This window comes from Fringilla coelebs, assembly GCF_963513975.1.
Source record: "Fringilla coelebs genome assembly, chromosome: 1".
Lineage (NCBI taxonomy): Eukaryota > Metazoa > Chordata > Aves > Passeriformes > Fringillidae > Fringilla > Fringilla coelebs.
Genome location: NC_140028.1, coordinates 143,231,350 through 143,254,288, shown reverse-complemented (window position 1 = coordinate 143,254,288; position 22,939 = coordinate 143,231,350). Strand labels below are relative to the sequence as shown.

Below are 22,939 nucleotides of genomic sequence, written 5' to 3'. Positions count from 1 at the left end.
TACTAAGGGCTTGTCTACATGGGGAAACAGCCCAGGCTGCTCATTAGGAGTTAACTCCTTCCATGGATTCTCCTTGAGCATCTTTCAGTGGTTTAGCTTCAGGCTGCTTTGGAAAATACAGGATTTGGTAGTGGGTGGAGTTAAACCACAGAAAGCCCAGCCCGTGTCAGTGTGCAGTGTGGGTTCAGAACATGATCCTGTCTCCACGTGTCATTTAATCTTCTGTAACTGACCCTCTTCATGCTCTTAGTCTGTGGCAAATGGAAGGTAAAACGTGTTGGGTGAAGCCCCTCTCATCAAGGCAGGTTTTTGTGTCTTGCTTGTCTCCATGTGCCTGTGTGTTTGTACAGGGGAGCCCAGAGTGCTGCTGACAGCAGCACTTATTTTTTATAAAAACTTAATTTTTATAAGTCCCCAAACAAACAAATCTGATTAGACCTAATTATTTTTTGTGATAGAGGACAAGAAATGTGTAGGATAAGCCATGTATTATTTAGTAATGTTGAAGTTACTTGTGTTGGACTATCTTTTGTATAGAAACTTCCTTTGCCCCAAGATGAGTAGTCTTTGGAGATGAACAGCTTAAAGTCTATTTAATATTAATCTAGTACATCATCATCCTGAAAATAAGAGGCTTTGTTACTATGGAAGCTGAAGTTTATCTTCATGAGAAACTTGCATCATCTTGCAAGAACTGTGTTTTTAAAACAACTTAAACTACTGCAAGCTTCATTATCGAAAGCATTTAGCTTAACTTAATTTCATTAATTAAGCTTTAACCAAACCAAACTAAATTGCTTTTTGTAGAAGTTCAGAGGTTTGATAAATGCATTAATAATGTATGCATTCTCAGTGGCCATATAAAATAGAAGTAGAATAGAAAAGAAAAGAATATTTTAGTTGTAAGAGTCCTACAGTAATCATTTAGTCCAACTGCCTGACCACTTCAGGACTGACCAAAATTTTAAACATGTTATTAAGGGAAAATGCCAAATGTCTCTTAAACACTTAGAGGTTTGAACCACCTCTCTAGGAAATCTGTTCCAGAGTTTGACTGCCCTGCAGATAAAGAAATACCTCCTAATGTCCAGCCCAGAACTGCTTTGAAACATTATTTTCTCAGTAAATCAAAACTTGTGTGGTTCTTGATGTTGCTGTGTAACTGTTAATTTTCTTACTGGCTATAAAAACGAACTCTCTGTGCATTGAATACCAATTAAAAGTTGAAATATTAAGGAAAATACTGCTTATTTTAGAAGAACAGTGTGGAACCTTGTCTTAACACAGATCCATAACAAAAAATATATTATGAGCTTCAGTTAACCTAGGCACAGTACCGAGAGTAAAACATGATGACCATCATAAAAAAAGTCATTTGTAAGAAGCTGGTGTAGCTACATTGCTGGTTGTAGCTTTGGCTCTTTGCTTTCAGCTCTTTCAACTATGTTACTTTCTTTGGCAGCTATGCTTTTCTTTTTTCCAAACTTGCATTGCTAGATAAAATTTTATTCAGTGATTTCTGCCAGACAGGAACAAAGGATAGTTTCTTTCAAATATTAGGATGGCATTTGCTGTTGTCTCTGAAATTCCAGACTGGGACTGGCTGGAGAGGCAGCAGAATGCATTTTAGTCCTGTACATATATTTGTACTTGATAGCCTACAAGACCACTTTGACAGCCTTTGTTTGGAATATCTGGCTATTATTCAGTCTTTCTCAGTATCTTGTGTTGATGCTTCATATCAAATTTTGTTTGCACTTACACTTTCAGAAATTCTGTTTTTGGATGGTACCTCAATATCTGTGTTAAGTTCTCTCTAACAGAGTTAATTAAACAGGAAAGTTCAAGTTTGGCTCCAAAAGAAAAATAAAGAGTTCTACCATTTGTATACTGATGATTCAAAATGTCTGAGCTTAACATTCAACTGCTGTGTGCCTTAGCCTCAGTGAAGGACACTTACTTAATCATTATGAATGGAATACAATACAAATGAAATAAATGCACTATCAGGGATTAAAATAGACCTTGCACATATGTGTAGTAAAAGTATTCTTGGGGCCTTTAATTCTGTAATGTCCTTGGCTCAGATTTGTAGAGTGGCTCACTGCCATCCTGAAATGGCACAAGGTAAAAGCAAAAGCTTTTATGTATTCTGTGTACAGGAGCTGGGGAAAAAATTAAATTGCAGAGAGAACGAAGCAAAACATTACAGTTTTATATTCATGCAGTCTTGTTTTGTGTCTGTACTGCACTTCAGGGGGCTATGCAAAACCTCACTCAAAAAGTTGCATGACATCGAGGTTACAAACCTTTCAGCTGGGAAATGCAGAAGGTGGAACTGCACAGATCAGCAGGGATATTGTACTTGCACATGGGAAATATTTAGGGTAATTATGCTAATAAACTTTCCTCTTTTGAATAGACTGTGTAGACCTTAAGCTAACAGTGAAATAAAAAGATTTTCATTAGGAATGACATGCATTCAACATGCGAAAATCTGTGTTTTAATAACTTCCAAAATGATGGCATTACAGCCTGAACTGATCTCCTAATTAAAAAAACAAAACAACCAACAAACAAAACCAAAAAACCCCGAAGAATTCAGTAACTTTTATTAATTTATAGTCTAATTTTCTGAGTTGAGTTTAATTAACAGAGGAATTTTGCCTATTTCAGTCCCAAGCCTTTGTTAATCTTTCAGTTTCACTCACATCACTCAACACATCCCTAAGTTTTTCATTGTGAGGATGTGGCAATCAGACAGCAATTGAAAGTTTACTCCAAAACCCTGGAAAGTCAGCAGAAAGGCATTTGTTGATTTTAGTGGATTGGGATTAAGTCCAAAATAAATATCTAATATACCAAACCACTTGCTTGTTCTTCAACATTTGAAAATTACTTTGTATGTAAAATCGTTGTTTCTAATAACCCTCAGTCTTACAAAAGAGAGTCTGCTGCTACCAGGTGCCCAGCGCATCTTTGGTTATACCTATAATCTTGCACACTCATGAAGACAAATAAATGATAAGCAAAATATGGATTTTCACCTGCCAAAAAATTTGTCCTTACTCTGGCAGCTTCTCCCCATATTTTTGGATCACCAGCTCTGGAAGGCAGACATGAAATTAAACAGTCTCTTGTTTTTGCCCCATGCATGACCTATGTTGCTGCTCAGTCAAGACATTTTCACCTGTACCTTTCCTATGTAAAAATAGAATAATTACCACTTTTAATCACAATTGTTGTAGGAGGGGAAGACTAAGAGTTCACACTCCCACTACACCGGTGATGAAAGATATGATTTAACAGCAGTTTAAATTGTAAACTAAATTTTAAGCTTGCAGAAGTTCGCAGTATAATGGGGATCTGTACAAAGTCCAGGGACCCAAACTCTGCATCAATTTGCAAATCTGTATTTTAATGGTAGACTCCTGTTTAGTACAAGAACAAAGCTAGACATTTGGAACTCTTTGTACTGCTCATATATACAGTTTTATACCTACTATAAAGAGTTACACTTTAAAAAACACTAGACCCCGTATTATAAAGTACTTATAAATATGAAATTGAGCCTGTGTTTAAGTTCCCAAACCACCCAAACTCAGCATGAAAGCCACAAAAACTAGGACTGAGCCTAGCTTCTTCCTGCTTTTGAGCCTAAAATCTTTCACTGTGTATTGTGGAAGAAACAGAAATAGCCCCTTTTGGTCTGTGAGGCCAAAAGGCAGCAACCAGTAGCTGAGCAGTGGCAAGGATCAACTCCTTAAAGCTTCTTTCCATTGCATTTAAGTGCACATAAAGTCCCAGCCAAGTGGTGGCTGATAGCAGGGATGGAGTTTAACCTGTTTGACTTTGCACTGGAAGGGCTGAGCACCACAGGTAGCCTCACTTAGACTGAAGTACAAACACGAGGTTTAACAAGATACTGCTTGTCAGCTCTTAATTAGCAGCTCCCATCAGAGCAGCAGCACCCAACTGCAACGCCGTCTGCTTCAGTGCAAAGTCCACATTGCTAGTGAAGTTTTCAGAAGCATCATATTTTACTTGGACAATGGTGTTTAAGAACTACCACGTGGCAGGATTTGACTACCTTTGAGTTTTTCCTGTGTGCAGGGAGAATTTCTAGCTAGACTTAGTACTTGATAGCATCTGCTAAATTGGATGCAAGCAGCAGGTCAGGAAGTTCCTTGGGCTGAATTCCTTGACATGCTGCAAGGTGATTTTTGTTTATTTTGACTTGCAGTTCAGATTTCCATATCCAGACAGCTGCACAGCGTTCGGTTCAGCCAAGTGTGTGCTGATGACTGGTGGCCTTGTTGTTGTGACAGTGTCTGCCTTGCCACTGCGGTGCCACCGCTGCCACGCGCAGTGAGGCTGTGCTGGGGACCTGGGGAAGATAAGCCCTGCTGTGTGTGTTATCTTGTGTGCTCACAAGATAAAGCACAGGTTGTTGAGCCTGCCTGTGAGAAGTGTGGGTAACATTTGGCTCTTGAGGAAAGCTTCACACAGTCAAGCAGTATACTTTTCAAAATGTGCTTAGGACATTAAAGAGGGATTCAAAATACAAAATACAGTAAAACCATAAGCAGAGTGCATAAGGAAAAGTTAGAGCATAAGAAAACTGAGAGCATAAATAGTTTGCTTTGGGCCCTGTGTGAGTGAGGGTGTGATGGAAGTATGTGGGCTGGTGCATCAGCCACACAAAACTTTCTCTGTTAGGAGGATATTTCTTATATTCTGCAGGTCTCATGGATGCCTGTAAAACCTAAGACAGAACCTGCTGATACAAATTCCTAGATTTTCAGTCATATGTGTTTGTCAACCTTTCTCTCAGAAGCTGTATCCTACCATAAACTTGCTAACAAAACATGACAGAAGTGGCATGGAGCAAATAATTTTGTATGGACAGGGTGTACCATAGCTAAATGAGCACAGTGCCCCGCAAATCAGACAAAGGAAATAAATGTTTACTTCAGCTTTTATTTTTTCTTTCCAGGATTTTAAATGAATGCTATAACATAAGAGGAAAATGAGCAACATTTTCAAGCATTTATCTGTAAATGTACTATTCAGTATTGTGGTTTTAAAGAGTCTCTGGACTTCAAACTTCTTTAAAAGACTGCATGGGTGAATCAGCCTCTTTCGATACTTAACCTCTCTGAGCCATAGATTTTTACACATACTCACACACACTGCGTGTTTATGCTTGTTCTCTCCTCTGTGTGTGTGTGTGAACCCGCACATAAGCAAATAATCAGGAGTGATAAATACAGATTTAAGACTCTAATGTATCTCCTGTTAAAATGTAAACTACTATTTGCATGAATAAGGTGTTCCTGTGGAGATGGTGGGAGGATTTTCTGTTGCTTGGAAGTAGCACTCGAAGGCATTGTATGAAGTATTAACAGTTGGATACAAGTTTCCTTTAAAATATTGTAATAATATAAAAAACTGCTTATATTTTTGCAGGAGTGCAGGGAGTAGACTGTTGTGGTTAGTTTTACTATAGAGGTAGAATGACTGCAATGAACAGCAAGAAATATGCCACAATCTTTTAAACTTCTTCTGTAAAGTAAAAAGACTATATTTTTTCTACACCGTGCAATTAAAAGATTAAAATAACACTAACTTAGTCTGGGCTTTTGGAAAAAAAGCCCATATTTTTGTATTTTTGGTAGTATGGTGTGTAAGAGCTGCTATTTCAGTAGTAGAGTGTCAACTCTACAGTTTAATGAAAGTGCCCTTAAATAGTAAACCAAAGTTATGAAAGTGAAAGGTATATTCTTTGAAGGCGGAACACCTGCTAAAATTATTGTATCTTGAATTAAAAAAAAAAGGAAATAATAGAACAGATGTGATTGCTGTGTCCCATGTGTGTCCCCGTTGCTGTTGTTTCCAGACAAACAGAGGGGAAGAGCCATGGCCGTGCCCGTGTGTGCAGCAGTGGGAGCAGGGGCCAGCCAGCAGGGAGCCGTCACATGGGTTGTGTTTTGGGGGTAACTTCTGGCCCAGTGATGTGACATTCCTGCAGGATGCAGGGATGGGAGGTGCATGCCTGTCCTGAGGGCTGTCAGCCACAGCCCAGGGCATGGCCTGGCAGTGCTTCAGGCCAACACAAGACAACATTGGATGGGGCGAGGGGCTGGTTGGGAGAGTTTGTTCTGAAAGCACATTCCAAAGGGAGCAGTGATCCCATAGGGCCTTGGCCACTCTGCAGCCACAGGGCTTCAGGAGCTCGTGGTTACGGTGCTCCTTCACTCTCCCTCTCCCTGCCTCCAGCATGGGCTTCTTCTCCTGCCCTGGAGAAGTGGGAATTCCTAATTCCCAAAGGCCAGCCTTCCCTTTGGCTGCACAGCAGGGCCATGGCACTGTGCAGAGGGGACAGGTGGCTTCCCCAGGACCCTGCCCTGTGCTGTGCCCTCGGGCACAGGCATCACGGGGGTGTGAGAGTAAACCCCACTGTCCCCTGCTCTGGGTGTGATGCTGGCACGGCAGCCATCTGCTGGGCTGCCAGAAATAGGGGCTATTTTTAAAGGAGTTGGGATTGCTAAATAAACTGAGAACTGGTCTGCTGTTTCACACTGCTCTGGGGGTCAAGAAGGACAAACGCTTGCTCCTCACATGGGGATGTGATGCTGTGCAAGAGACCCCATGTCCAACCTGCTGGCTGCCGTATTGTCTGACAGCTTTTTTACAGAGGGTTTGTGGGGGGCTGCAATAAGAAGAATGATCTTTCAGTCATGTCTGTGTTAGGAAAGAAGTTTTGTGCTAAAACAATAGTCTGTAAAGATTGTTGTGTTTTGTGTTAAGATCTAACTTCTTTTGTGCTTTACTCAATTTCTCTTAAAAATTAAATTCTTCAAATAGTTATATGTTTCTCTAACAAATTAGCAGGTTTTTTTTTAACTTGCAGTGGCCTGATGTTCTGTAAAATGAATGCAGAGGAGCTTACAGGGATGAAGTGTCTTTTCTTGCTGTTCCCAATAGAGACTTTCTTTCTCTGAATCATTGTCAGGCGATGCTATCTACTGCTGTCACTCTTAGCTGTATGTCTGTCACATTCCCTCTTATCCTTCCTTCAAAACTGTATTCTTGGCCTTTATTTTTCTGGGAGATCCCTCTAGTTGCCCTTGCTTTAAACCCCAGAGGGAGGAGATTTCTAAAGCTGAAATGGGAGATCGATGTGTGACCACACCACATCTTCTCATGCACTGCTCTGTTCTGCCCTTCCCTGATATCTCCTGCAGCCAGGAATGCCTCATGGACCTGGGCGTGTACCTCTTCACATAATCTTTTTTTTTATTCCTAATTCTTTTTCTTTAAATGGAAAAAGCATAAAGCATAATGCTTCTAAATAATTTCTTATCCTTAATAATGGAATGTGGCCATTCATTTCATTGCACTTGTAAAGTTGGTGAGTGTTGCTGAGCTTATATCAGATCTAAAACTTGAGAGCCCTCTTTGATAAGTACCTGTAGGTCCCATAGACTTGAAAATTACATTGCTGCAACTGATGGAATACTCAAATCTATTTCATTTTTCTGAATTTGAGAGCAGGGACACTTTTAGTACTTAAATTCCCATCTTTAACATTGCACAGATGGTGAAATGTTTTTGCATTTTTTATATTATTTTGGGTTACTGAAGTTAATATTCTGCTAGCTACAAATATCCGCGTGCATACCACAGGGTTCATTCCGAGGACAGAGCTCTAAAATAAATTATAGACCTTGGTAGCCCTCATAAATCAGTCATTTTTTCATTGAGAAAGTGGTGGCAATGGAAGAAAGTTATTTAGTGATCAAAATGCATCGTTAAGCTTTTAAAAAGGGATTCTGTGCCTGTAGTGGAGCTGTAGGCGATTTATGGCTTATCTGTACTCATTGCCTCCAGCTTTTGGAAAATTTGTAAACAAAGCCAGATGCTCATTATGTTCCTGTTCAGGGTTGGTTAGATGGGCAAATGCCATCAGAAGCACTTTGGCCCTGTTGAGTTTTAGAATGTTACAGAAAATGGAACTGCTCCAAAATATTTTTTTGGAGACTTATCATCCATGAAAATATACTTCTGGTTTTTCCTCATAGAATGGACTTTTTAAAAATAGCTGTATATGATAAGAACATGAAGGTAATACTCCAAGGACTGTGTTTTATGTTAAACTGTGGGTCCAGCTTTTTCTGTGTCAGAATTTGTGCTTATGCTGTATGATGTAGTCAAGTACCACTCACCCTTTTTAAGGGCTTCAGGCAATGCAGGAGGCTGTGGCAGCTTCAGACTGAGTTAGTTTTGCATTTTTACCAAATATAGGGAGCCAAGATAGGAACTAAATTTGCTATTGATTTAATATATTTTACTGCTTGCCTTTTGTCTTCCGTTTCGATTATATGATGTGAAAGGGATTCTTGTAATCTACTTTTTTTTCCCTTTGTACTGCTTTTTAAGCACTTGAAAACACATTGTTATATACAAATTGAATGCCTATGCAAAAATACATTTTTCCTTGTAATCATATTTCGTGCAATTTATTTTATAATTCTTGCTTTACTTTTGGTGATTTTTATTTTTTTTTTTAATGTCTTGGCTGCAGCTGAGCAGGTGAGCAGGTCATGGCACGCCTAACGAAGAGACGGCAGGCAGACACAAAGGCTATCCAGCACCTTTGGGCAGCTATAGAAATCATCCGGAACCAGAAGCAGATTGCTAACATTGACCGCATTACAAAGTAAGTGACCTGCTCCCAAAACAGTCTTGGTGAGGGGGAAGGTTGATGCTATTAAAAGCCCTTGGGGACAGAGATAGTAAACATAGTGAGAGACTGTGAAACAGTTATATGCAGTTCTATGTTACTGATTCATTAATTATATATTAAAAAACCCAAATTTACCAAACTGAGCACCTGAACATCCAAAAGTGAGGTTTAATTCATTGAGTTGAGATCTTACCCTGCATTTGTTTTGCATAAGCATCTTTAGGAAACATGTAACATTTCTAGTACTTTAATTGAATTTAGCACTTTGGAGTTGATAGCTTGTTCAAAATACAAGAAACAGATATAACAGTTGAGGAGAAAATGGTAATAAAATCTGTAAATAGTCTTATTTCCTTAGGAAGATGTGAGAGGCTGGTGTAGGACTTTCCAGAAGGCAAAGAGAAATCTGAACTGTTAGGTTCCTCAAATAAATAAGAAGCTATATTTGCTGAGATGTGCATAAGATGCTATTAAAGAGGACATGAGATTATTATTACCTTTGATTAATACTGTCAAAATATTCATCAAGGTTTATTAGGTGCTGGATACACAAAGAAATACATATTTTTTGTTCTGTGGAGCTTGCACTGTGTAGAAAGGTCAACAATATTACTTGTAGTAGCCACTGTAATAAAAACAGAGGGCTTTGTCCCTCTCTCTGCTTTGTCTGCATTTCCAGGCTGACATGTACGTCACATTTGTCAAAGTAATCAATATGAATAATTTAAAAGAACTAAAGTAACCAGTTGGCAACTCTTCAGTTGCCAGAACCAATGTGAACTGATAATGAAGGCAGAGAGCACTAACAAGGAGAGTTATAAACAGTGCAGGTGACTAACAGAGTGAAAATCATTATAACATGGCCCATGACAAGGGCCCACTGACAGAGTTTGGAAGTTCTGGGGTGGAAGTGACAGGCAAAACTGGCTTCATAAGTGGAAAAAGTGCAACAGTTCAGGTTCTCCAAACATAATGAACAGTGAAGTGCAGAAAGAAAGATGATGTCCCAAGTGAATTAATGTGTACCTGGCTTCTGCAAGAAGAAAAATGGACCATCAAACTGAAAAGCACCTTTCCAGAGATAGGGAATTCCAAGAGGGTCAGGAAGGAGATTGTATTTTAGGGAATTTCACTTTTGAGGTCATAGTGGAGTTCTAGAATGCATTAAAACATATATACTTTCATGATGTCTCCAAGGAGACGAGTGGGTAAACTAATGCCATACACTTTCCATTTTAACATTTCAAATTACTTGCTCTAGGCTACATATTAGCTGAGTTTGTTAGCTGTTTGTGCTCTTTTTAGATGTAATAAAGGGAGACAGGCATGTCTAGCTGGGAATTCATCCCACTCTTATGAGAGATGCTTAGTTTAAGATAGTGGGAAAAACATTTAGCTGGGTAAAGTTAGGTCAGACAAATCATTACAAACAAGGTTGGGAAAACAAATAATCAGATGCTAGAAAAAGAAGTACTGCTCTTGGTAATGGGTAGTTTGATTTTTTTTAAACTGATGGGTAGTTTGATTTTTTTAAAAAGTCTAGGTCCAGATTGTATGACTCATTTCCAATCAGAAGAAAAATAAGTGACTAAACAGAAATGCTAGAAGCCTTAGTACTTTGAGAAAGATGAACAAGGTGTTAGCAGTGAAGAGTAATCTAAAAAGTATCTGGGCATTGTAAATTCTCCCCATGCACATCAGTGACAAGAGTGATGAGCACTGATCTAGTTTCTATTATGTGACATTCCTAAGGAGATAACTTTTGACAAGGAGATGATAAAGACCTTTGAATTGCAGTATGGTACCAGTGGTTGATGGAGAAACACAGATGACATAGTAAATGAGTATGCATAATACATAATATTCAAAATAAAGTTCCAAAATTACCATTGCATCAGAATATCTCTTCTGATGAAAACTGAGCAGCTAATATATCCTTCCAGGCTCAAAATCATTTGGCCAGGTCAACTGCAATTCCTTAAAAGATCAGTCAGTGTCTGGGCATATAGGCAAACATACAAATACTAAGAATTTTTAAAACCAGGGGTCAAAATTGAAAATTGTGACCATTTGTACATAGTTGGAGCTATAAGGAAGGTTTTACTATTTGTGCTAGTAACATTTTTTGGAAGTGTTAATACCTCTTGGGATTGACAGAAAGTAATAATGACAGTGACATTATGGAAGTGTGTCATATTCCTGAGTAAGAATACATAAAACCAGCAAGAGAATATATTTTTTTGATAAATCCATGTTTAAGGTAAGTAACTGTCTTCCTATGTGTCATACACTGGATGACAAATGGGTACTTTCAGATAACTTCACATGTTAGAAAGATGATTCATGATTTGGTTTTTGAATGGATTTTTTTTTCTCCTGATTTAAGCATTCATTTGCTGCTAGAGACAAGTTGTCCTGTGAATTTTGTGACCTGTTAGTCTAAATACCTTTATAGCAAATTGTTATGAAGAACTGTTGCTTTCTTCATTGCATGATTTGTTACTTTTAAGCAAATCTATTTGTTGGCTTTTCTCCTAATGTGCATTCAGCATGGTTGACTCTCCCTCTTCTTTATTTATTCTTGTTTATTTAATTAATTCTTTTCCTATTCTTCTGCTGCTGAGTAGAAGATAATGTACATCTCAAGGAACGTTTACTTTTAATGACCTCAGAGGAAATGTTCATAATATAAAAAGAGGATCCATAGTTTGTAGATTATGAACTGTTCCAGCTCAATATGCACAACAGACAAATTTATATAATACATGCAAGTATGCAAATTGTTACCTGTACCTTTTAAGTATAATTGAAAGAAGATTACTTGTGTAACGGAAGACTTCCAGAAGGTACTGTCAATGGAGAGTAGACAAGAAAAAATCTACAGAACTAGGCACACATTTTCTGTAGAGAACAGAAGAGTAGGAGGATAGTGTAGGAGGAGCCTAGAGCACTAGAAGGTACTTCTGATATTATCAGGAAAAACCTATAAGGAAAGAGGCCCTTTAATTAAAAGTAGAGGAGATCAAGTATGCTTTGCTTTTTAAATTGATGAGGGGGAAAGGCAAGAACAGAAAAATGCGTGATTAGAAGTGATTGAAAACTGTCTTACATCAAGGGAAGAGTCACTTGGAAAATTTGAATATGCAAGTTAGAGCCTTTAAGAAATTAATTAGTAAGCTTTTTGAACTTCAGGCAATTTTTTTAGAAAAGCCATTGCATGCAGAGAAGTAATAAGAAACATAAGAAAGGTGTCTGTTTTGTAAAGAATTAAAACGCAGTTGTGAAAATGGCAAGAATATGACAGAGTTAATTGGAGTATTATATAAATACTTGAGGCATTGGTAGGGAAGAGACCACACTGCAGAGACTCAATGTCTCAGAAAAAAACCCTCAACAAATCATCATATGAAAGGGGTTCTGCAGCTTTAGTGACTTCGTGTGAGGGTGCGTTATAGTTGGAAATGCACTTTCCATGAGTTGGAGAGAAGCATTCTTCAGTAATTGCAAACTGAATGAAGGACTGAAAACCAATCCTAGCAAGAAGCAAGAGTGACGTGACTTTAAAGGAATTAGTACTTTGAATGCAAACTACCTTTGGAAGAGGACTTTAAAATATATATTTAAGTTCTTACCTTTGTATATAAGCTTCAGTATATTTTTCTTTAATGATAGAGCTTGAAGGGAGTGGTAGCACTTCTGTAAAGGTACAGAAAATAAATATTCTCACCTGGTTTATATTGTCACAAGGCATCTCAAGCCAATGAATTGCAATAGTTTACAATTTGACTACAAGAACTAGATAATATTTCTAAATCACCACATTTCTTAATAACAAAATTGCATTTCTAGGAGGTATTTATCAAGAAATATGACTTCTTTTTCTGTGTAGATTTAATATTAGGTGAATTTGACCCTAGTGTATCAATTATTTAGATGAGCATTATTTGTATTAGTTATGCTGTAGGCACTAGTGAAGAAATGGCTTTCCATATCCTGTGAATTCTCTGTCAAGAGTGCAGCCTGACAAATTGTTCATCCCTAAATTGTGTTAAAAATTTTAACTATGCTTTGACTTCCTGTTTTTTCCTAATTATCTTCCATCTGTTCTGGTTTTGGGGTAACCTCAAAAATTGATTCTATGGAATAAAATGCCTTAAAATACACTGGGAAAAAGGCATGCATATCTAGATGAATAGGATAAATTATTGACATTCAGTTGTATAGCAGATTGGTAAGTATTTCTGTACAGACATGTTTTTAAAGTTCTCTTTTTGGCTATTCCAATCTTCCAGTTCCTTTTATAGTGTTTTCTCCATAATTCCCTTACAGGTAATTGGACTCCTAAGATTTAATTAAGTATTAATTAAATCTATACCCCTTTTCTCGCAAAATATTTGGTTTCCTCAGTAGCAATATATGAACATTTCATAATCTTTATGATTAGTTCATAGTTCATTAGCTATTAAATTAATGTTATTAACATACCCAGTTGGCAAGTCTGGTATTCTAGAACTATTATTGGCAGCTTTACAGATTTTTTTCATTGTAAACAGATAATTATTCTGGTTCCTAAACTATTCCATGAAGACTAATGTAAGGAACCAAAACAAAAGTCTTCTGCACATCCTTCCTTTTTTTCTCTCTCCCTTGGTTGAGAGAATTTTCTTTCTCTCTCCCTTTGTTGCATTTCATGATTAATTAAGTTGATTAGCTTCTCTTTCTGTCTCTCATAGAGGCTGTGTCTACTCTATCTCCATGCACCATGACAGGGAATGCCCTGGCACTCTCTGGAGCAGTTATGCTGGGGCTGCACCTCCTTGCCTTTGGCTCACCGAGTGTTCTTTGGCCCTGGCATATTCTTTGTTTATTTTATATGTGTGTGTGGTTCCTCAGTTCAAAGTGCCAAAAATAACACAGCCCACAGCAATGCTGTTCTTGAAACCTGAAGATAGAGACATGATAGTTCCATGTGCAGGCAGCTGAGGACGCACAGCGTGCTGCAGCAGGGCTGCTGCCCTTGGCACAAGGGGCCACTGTTGGCGTGGTTCACTTTTGGGCTCTCTGTCTTGAGCACACCAACCCCTGGGCCATGCTTTGCTTTGTCCTTGGAGGAAGAGTTGTCTTTCTCCAGGAAGAGCTTGTCTTTTTTTGGAGCCTGAGAATAAGCTCGTTTGGGAATGAAACCAGGAGTGGCTGTAGGACGCAGGGTAGAGGTATCACAACTTTGGGGGGGGATGAAGCTGATGGATAGACCACTAGCTAGGATATGCTGTAATTAAAATATAAAACTTTATATTATTTTCAAATAAAATGATACTGAAACCATCCATTTCATCAGTCAGAAAGCTGTTTTACCCCATTGGTGATACAAGAAAATATTGTTTTTTCATTAATAAATACAAAGACTTTCATCTTTTTTAATTGCCTTTCAGATAGGATGATCCAGTCCTAGGTCCCTAAATGATCATAGCTTTTTTTCCTGTATTAGTTCTGTGGACTCATTCTTGCTTTATTGTAATTTGATAAAGGTGCAGCCAAGTCCAAGCATCAAACAGGAATGAGCAGATCCCAAGCCAGTGTCAAGTAGGCTCTGTTAGCTCTGTGCAGACTGACATTAATCAGCATTGATGGGATAGCATGCCAGAAAGGAATTACTCACTATGAAAGATTACTGTAAAATAATGAGATTTTCTGGTCCCACAGTTGAGATGGAGTTGGTAACAGTTGTAGATTGAGTATGTGACCCTCTCAGTTTGACATTTGGACCTAGGAGGGGGATTTCCTCTCCAAATATCAGTCTTTGGAATTTTTCTAGTCAATGTCTGAGAAGAGTTGAAGTTCATCTATCTGGTTTTGTTGCCTTAGTTCTTTTGCTGTTCTTTTTCTAGGCTGTATAACATAAAACAATTTATAGAAGCAGTGATTAAAGTTGAGAATGAACAATTTATTCTCAGGTACAGAATAAACACAACAGAGTATAAATATCTCTATCCATTTGAATGGATAGAGAATAATCACACAAGTATATAAATAAGAATATGTGATGAAATGGCAAGAAAAAAATGGAACAAGATTCTTACAGAGTTGCTTATATGAATCTTAGATACTTAGTAGAAATACTATTCATAGTGCTCTTGATGAAAATTTAAGTCTTCCTAGTATTCTGCACGTTGCAACTAAATAGTCATGCAGAAACAGAAGGCCATAGCAAAGATTAGAAGAGCAGATGACTCTGGATTTATAATGAGATAATCCTGTTGTTAAACTTTGTATGAACAGAAGAGGTATTTTACCACCTGATATTACTTTGGTTGAAATACAAGCTTAGAAGTGAGGTTTTTTGCTTTGTTGGTTTCTTAACCTTTGTCAAGCCATTCCCCTAAAATATCTGTCTTTTTGTTGCTGGAGAGCAGGCTTATGTGAAAGCAACTGTTTGAAGTAGAACATCCTCCTGTTATGCAGGAGAAAGCACTGATCACTCCAGTTCCCTTTTTACCAGAGTTACTGGCTCCTTTTCCATTGTAGATCATTTTTTCACATGTATGTTTTAACTGGGACTATTTGAAGCAGACAGTGTTATTGAAGCCCTGGCCAGTTACACTGGAGATTTTTTATTGTGCTTTGCAGTGTAATAGCAATTCCTAGTTATGCAAGGATAAGCAGAAGTGTGGAGTCCAAGGTGCAGCAATAAAAGCAGGATACTTCCTCAGCAGTCCACGAAGCTGCTTCCAGAGGCAGCCTGTCTATGCAGTGCTCACCTGTGAGAAAACTGACTTCAGTTTGTATTGGATTGGCAGAATTATAGATAATATGCCTTACAGAATGCATCACTGGGGGGTGACAGGGTAGAAAACTCTTAGTTTTCAATACCTCCTCGTGTGTTTTCTGTTACAGGTAAAGAAAAGGCACTTTTTTCTGTCTGACTTCACTATGCCAATCTCCTTTGTAATTTCTTTTACTTTCCTTCTCTCTTTCTCATGATAAACTTCAGCTACTTCTTTAAGCTCCAAACCAGTGTGGGGTTGTTCTGTTTTCAGATAACTATTTTTATGTTAAATCAAGAGAATGAACTGAGTTTGGAGTTTTAAGGCCTGTAAATCCTTATTCAGAGATCATACTGCAGAAAACAAAAGCCCTCTCTGCTTTTTCAGCAATTTCTTGACTGATTTACTTAAAAATCATTATATTAATAAAACAAAACCAGTCTAAAAATGATCATTTGATTCCCTAATAACAGAATTTTTAGTACAAGTACTACTTTGTTCATATATAAAAAATTTACTATGGGTGCATAACTAGCAGTTGCAAACATAGCAATACATTGCAGAGAAATATGCTGGACACCAAAATGTGTCCAGTATTGTGTCCAATTGACACCAAAATGTGTCCAACTTGTTTGACACATTAATTTTTTATACTGATGACTTTGCAGTGAGGTTAAATGATGGATTTGGGTTAAATTTGGTTTATATTTTCAAAACTCAGTTATATTCTATAAAGGAACAAAGAGAACACTGAGAGCTGCATATGTGCAGAGAAGTATGGGGGTTCTCACCTACTATTGCATCACAACACAGTTTTGCTTGTAAATTTGTACTGAGAATGACCAATGAGGTAATACTCACCAAGTAAATAATGATTTTTAATACCCAGGTTAAAAAAAGAAATTGAAAGAAAAGTGAGAAACTAAGCTAAACACTTTTTGTAAAAATCTTAAGAATGAATGAAAGATTGTGATTTAATTGCACACGAGGCGTTCACAATGGCATATGTTCATTGAATTTCACCTGTGTTCTCTGCAGATAGATACATTCACCATACAACTTTTACCTACCTGTTTATAGGGTGTTTAATCTTAATTTTGTTGAAGATTTTGAAAAGATTTTTTGGTTTGGGTATTATTTAGTTTTAATGTTGCTCATATTAATGGTTTAAGTGCTGCCTTAAGACATAATTGCCTAAAGAGAGTGGAAACAGGGATTGCAGGAAAAAATGTAAACTTTTGTAAAAAGCCTATGAAGAACCTATATACATTTACTCTGAGTAGTGGTGGAATTAAAATTGCTAAATTAGATTTGGTTGAAGTATTATCTTGAGTTTATAATGTATATTAATAATTACTCTTTTTCCCATCGAGCTGCTTTGTTGATACAGTTTATTTCTTCAATTTGTGTAACAATTCTATTTAATCACATTATTAAACTGGTTAAAGGAATACATAAAAAGAAGTCCACGTGTGTTGAACAGTGTTATTTGTAATTTCTTAGGGATGATTTTTCCTTCAACTTGGTACTGACACATTGTCCCCCATTGCTTCCTGAATTGCTGGGTCTGCTTTCCAGTGCTGGCTGTCAAAGACTAATTCAGTGCCTGGTGTGGAAAACTCTTCACCAGGGACTGCCAGATTGCTTCAGCCTTGCTGCTTTTTTTCCTGCTTTATGCAGAATACAGGGAAGGGACAGGATGCTGTAGCTGGCTGTGCAAACATTGTACCTGTAAGGGTTTAGCATAAATGGGTATGTTGTTGAGGACTAGAGCTTGAGGTGGAGTTTTTTGTGTATTTGCTTTGATCAGAAATATTACTGTAGGCGCATCTTGTTCCTACAGTGCATTCTGCAAAAAACAAATAGGTGCTCAGATGTTTTGACAAATTTTGCTTGATCAATTTTCCTTATCTGGTAATTCTTCTCTTAGGAATGCTCTTACATGGTATTGCTAGAGTTGCATTTTTCTTTTTCTGTCTCAGAGGTCAATGTTCTTCATTGATTCAGTAGGTGAAGTCATCTCTGGGCTGAGCAGGAATATGATAAATAAAATGATTCACACTAACAGCACAAACACATTGTTATTAACCACAGCCATACTCCTTGTTTGATCTTTGTTAATAAGTGCATGCTCATTTAAACTCTCCTTATTGAGTGTTCCTATAAAAGTTGTAATATTCAAAATTTAATACAATGCATGCAAAAGATGAGCTCCAGTAGGAATATTGAGAAGGAAAGGGATGGAACTGATTTGAAAATCACTGTCCCCATTTTCATGTACTCCATACTTCTTTTAATATTCATCTTGAAATTGTATAAGTTTACACAGAAAAATACAGAAAAGGCAAACTTTATTTCTGATTATTAAAAGCAGACCAATATTTATGTCACAACAATTATGTTTTTTGCTCAAATCATAACATCTTTGTAATATTTGAAAGTGGAACTTCTAGCTTTTGTTTGGTTTCTTTGCTGTAAATAGATGTGACTTTCTATTAGAAGTAAGAGATAAAAATGAGTGAGACATGGCCATTTAACAGCTTGTTATCTGACCTGAAGTGCTCATCAAGGCTTTCTCTGTAATCAGTGGAGAGAGAGAGATCTCCAAAGCACTACTCATACCATCTATTTTAGGCTGTGGTTTCAAATTCCCATTCATATAAACAATATCATCACCAAGAGCAGCAGCCCTGCCCTGATGGCTTTTCCAGCTGCTGTGCTGTTCCCTAGATGGCAATAAGGTGAACATTTGTGTGACAGAGTGATGATTCTGAAACTCAGCTAGACTGAAAGTAATCTAACAAGAAAAAAAAAAAAAAAAGGCACACACAAAAAACCTACCCTAAAAACAGAAAGAGAATGGTTTTGACCCAGATAAGAATGGAAATTAAATGAGATAGAGAGCTCTAAAAATCTGAATCATTAAAGCATTCAAATCTTCATTTTTTAACATGTTTTGAATTGAGATGGGGGATATGAGCTGATTAAATATTTCATTTGCAAGGTATTAGCTAGGATGTTACACTCTGAGTCATGTAATACTTGTCTCTTTAGTACATCCAAAGAAAGGAGCTGGGTGGAGCAGTGGCCCTGCAGCTACACGAGCATTTGTACCTGTGCATGCAGTGCTCCTGAGTGATTAGTGCTTGTTTGCCAGTCGTGCTCAGTGCACACACTGTGCATTACCAGCACTGTCACATATGAACTTTTAGGTTGGAAAAATGGAAGTAGAGCCCTTTTTTACATAACTTCCTCCATAAAAAAGTGGTGGCGAGATTTTTCTGGATGCGGGTTCAATGGCTTGGTATTTAAATCATTTGCTTTTTGTGGTCATGCTGGTGGGTTACACAATCTAAAGTGTATAGAGAAATTGTAGGAGTGGGAGTTTAAATTACTGAATCAGGGAATTACCTGGGTTAACATTACTGTGCTTTTTACAGAAATGGCCCAGGTGATTACCATTCTAGGTGCTTGCATGGTGCCTGAGATATCTAAAGCACGCACAAACAAGATCACTCCTTAGCTTGCTTTTAGCAGCAGCAGCACAAACATCAGGCAGATCTGAATTTAGCTGAACTGCTGGATTTCACTGTTGCACTATCAAGTTTATGCATTCTTTTTGTTTTACAAAAACATTGCACAAAATTAGTCTTTGCATTTATGCAAATTCTGACTTTTTCTAGACTACAAAGGAGAGATGAAACACATGTTAAAAACATTTCCTGCTTGGATAGTATATGTGCCTTCAAAATGAATGTTGCAGATACTGATGTCAGAGGGAAAAGTAAATGCATGATTTCTCTGTAATCCTTGGAATTTTGGACTGCATAAAATGTAGATCATGTAAGAAGTATTTTATTGCAGAGGCAGCAGCACTGTCAGTGCCTGCAAGGTCTGTGCATGTGCTGTGGGTATGTGGAGTGCAGTGGAAATCAAATGCAGCCTGTTCATATACCTGCATCTCATTGTGGAGTACAAATGCACAGCAAGAACATTGTGCTTTGCTTGTGTTTATCTTGGTGAATATAATCCATAATTGAAACTTCAGAAAGTGTAAACACATCAAAAAGGATCCTAGAAGACAGAATCGAGCTGCTGTGTCCCCACTGTGGCCAGTTCCACTTCTCTGTGTGTCTGTGCTGTCTTCAGCTCTCAGACCAGCTCTCAGTTGCTGTCAAACAGGGAATATCTGTGTCAAATACCCATAATGTTTAGCCTATGTTTCATGGGAGTTGATTGGTACCAGGGTGTTACATGGTGGAAACAGGCAACCTGAGCTTCAGAGCTGAGACCTTGAGATACAGCTGTGAGCACAGATCTTCACCTGGCTTTCCACAAGGAGAGCTGATGGATTCCTGAGATTTGAGCCTGTGGATTTCAAGTTCTTAGGTCATGGAGCTGTATTTCTTTAAAAAAAAATAATCACAGCCATCTCTTCAGCTTTTTTTTTTTTTTTCAGTATGACCAACTGCCCTATTCTTTGCAAATTACTTTTAAAAAACTCTTAAAAGAAATGTGTGGGCCTTCTATAAAATAGCTGTCATGCCCTGAAACTGAAGCAAAAGGCATCATGTCTCACTAGAGGTAGGAAGACAGTATAAAACTCAGAACAGATTTTTGGCTGCTTTCCTTCTATTTTATGTATTATTCCTTAAGGTCTGTCCCTGAATCTAGGACATTTTTATGTACCTGTAGGTAACATTTAAAATTAATGGCAGAGTTTCATTTGAGTTTAATGGGATCTGCTGTATTTTCTCAGACCTCGATTTTATCAGATCTCAGTTTATCAGACCTCAAATTGATCAGTCCTCAGCTCATCCCTGGATGGGTTGCTCAGCAGAGTCTGCTGGCAGCAGCAGGCTGCTGCTTCCCTTTGCACTGGGGAGGGTGGAGGCATCCAGCATAGAGAGATAATTGATCAGACCAAGATTACAGAGTTTGCCATGAAAACTAACATCTACCTACACTTGCTGCACTGCTTTATTTTTGCAGCTGTTTGCGATATGTATTTTGTTTCAGTCTTGTATAAGCAAGATACCCTTGCTGTAACATTTTTTCAGTTATTTTCTTTTGATTCAGGTGGCTGAAAATGCAATTCCTTATGAGTTCAGAAAAAATGAGATTTTCTTTAAAACCTATGTCAGCTTCCTACCTTAAATAACCAACCTTCTTCCTTTCCTTCCCTTCCCTTTCCTTCCCTCTCCAGCTTTCTTATTTGGGCCACAGTACAGCAGTGCCCATTTAAACCATTTTCTGCCTCTCAGTAGACCACAGATGCCTTCAAGAGGACTCCTTGGGAGCAAAGTTAGATATTTTTCCATGCTGTATTTTGAAGCCATATAGATTTGACTCTTTGAGACAGGGTTTACCTTTGTGCTGTATCTTGCAGAACACCAGGCAGGAGTTGTGAGCTGTGTGACAGCTGTAGGTGATAAGTTCACCATCTGATCCCCTGCAAGTGCTGGCTACTTCTGTGTCTATTTTGCTCCCATGGTGATCTCAGCTTTAGAGTCTGCTTCATCCACACCCCTAAGATCAAGCCAAACTTCCTTCTTTAGTTTTAAGGTGTGTTATGAAGCACAGATTTTGGTTTTTATAGAAAGACATTATGAGCACTGGATAATTTGAGAAAAGTATTTTGAAGTTTTAGGAGTGAATTGGTGATATGCTGGCAGACTTTGGTGCTTCTGGAATGTCCTGCATATTGGGCAGGCCGGTGATTTAGAGGTGGATCAGTTTGTGGAGCAAATGGAGGTGCCAAGATCCAGTTGTCAACTGGTAGGGCATGAGTTAGAGAGGTTTTTGTTGCTGTGAAGGGAAAGGCCTGTACCAGGATCCCCTGCACATCTTTCCTCCCCAGCATTCAGCATGGCTCAGGTGAGGTGTGCAGCAGGTGGCTGTGTGGCCCCTCTGAGAACTGCTGGAGGCCTCCCCTCCATGTGTGCTGACCCCTGTGGTGTCTGAGAGGTGGTCACACTTTAGGATGGGTAACACTAATAATATAATAATAGACACTAAAGAATATGACAATATTTTATTGTTATTTACACCTGACTACTGTTCATCTGCAGTCCTGAAGAGATTTGAAATTGCTGTCTCATGTTTCTCTGATTGGTATTTTGTGACTAAATACAGATGAGCATCACATCCATAAATTATCTACAAATCTATTAATGATTATCCTCTGTGAGTCTCCTCTAAAGGTTTTCTTTTGCCATCAGACAGATGCACACATTAGGTATGTACACATATTAGGTATGTATGCACAGGCACATGTGCACATACCTGATTCTGTTGGTAGCATTTTGTTTCTGGAGGTCACCATATTTAAATATGCATTTGGTGGTATGGCAATGAAGTTTGTTAAGGGTAGTAATGAACAAACTCCATGCTAAAGATCCTTATCCTTTGCTTTCCAAGTGATGTTGCAATAATTGAAAACATGCATTATTAGACCCTCAGAAGTTGATTGCACAAACTGTAATTTTGCTAGATTTACTAGATTCTTCTGTGCTAATATCAAGAGCTGCACTGCGAGTTCATAAATGGAGAAAATACTGACCTATAAACACTCTGATTTTCAGCAGCAGTTCAGTTGCTTCTGTGTTCTGCAGACAAGCAGCCTCATTTGGTGAGATTTTGAATTTAGCATGCAGATTATCAGGCCTAACCTCCACTTTTCATCAGAAAGACCCTCATTTTATATAGTAGGGATTAGCACAGTTAAATTGTATTTTGAAATGGTTTCTTCAGCCCCCCTATCTGATTAGGGCTGGTTTTCTGATTTAGAGGATTTTACTTTGTCTCTGTGCCTTATTCTCACTCATTTGAGAGTATTTGCTTTACTTCTTGGGGCTGGGTTGTATTGCACTCCCAAATCTGTTGATATGGAAGACTGGGCAAGAGCATAACAAACCAGTATTCCTTCAACTCCCAGTTTCCAAGGTAAGGCTAATCAGCTTTTGTTGAAAACAGCAGTCAGGGATTGCTTTATCTCCCATACTTGTTTTTTAACTTGTTGGTGCCAGATGCTTCAGTGCATGCAGAGCCAGGGCTTGCACTCCATGGATTAGTGGGGTCACTTCTGCACAAAGGCAAAATTTCAATATTGTTTTTCCCTGATCTAGTAATGAGGCTGCTGTAGTAGTTGGAACTCCGAGCATCATGCTTTCTGTCTCTGAGCTGGATTTGAACTCGTTTTCAGCATTTTTCATGTCCTGACAGTTTTTCACATTTCATTATTAAAGAACTTTAACTTTTCTGATTTGAGTCCTGTGCCTTAGTCATGTCTTTGCTTACCTGCTGTCCTTCTCGCTGAAAAGGAACAAGATACGTTTGCATCCAAACCCTACAGTGTTGTTTTCTAATCTTTGTGAATACCTAGTCATGTGCACTTCACAGGTTTTAATAAAGTAAAAATCTAGGA

At 38.1% G+C, this 22,939-nt stretch overlaps 1 protein-coding gene across 5 annotated transcripts in view; it reads left to right on the top strand.

Moving 5' to 3' along the window:
• The window catches only part of ZMYND11 (zinc finger MYND-type containing 11), a 105,094-nt gene that overhangs the window by 35,393 nt on the left and 46,762 nt on the right, over positions 1 to 22,939 (top strand). For all 5 annotated transcript variants that reach the window (XM_084206438.1, XM_084206436.1, XM_084206437.1 and 2 more), the window contains exon 2: positions 8,588 to 8,722. In XM_084206438.1, the coding sequence (XP_084062564.1) occupies positions 8,607 to 8,722 (116 nt within the window). In that variant the 5' untranslated portion in view covers positions 8,588 to 8,606. The remainder of the gene's footprint in view (positions 1 to 8,587; positions 8,723 to 22,939) is intronic.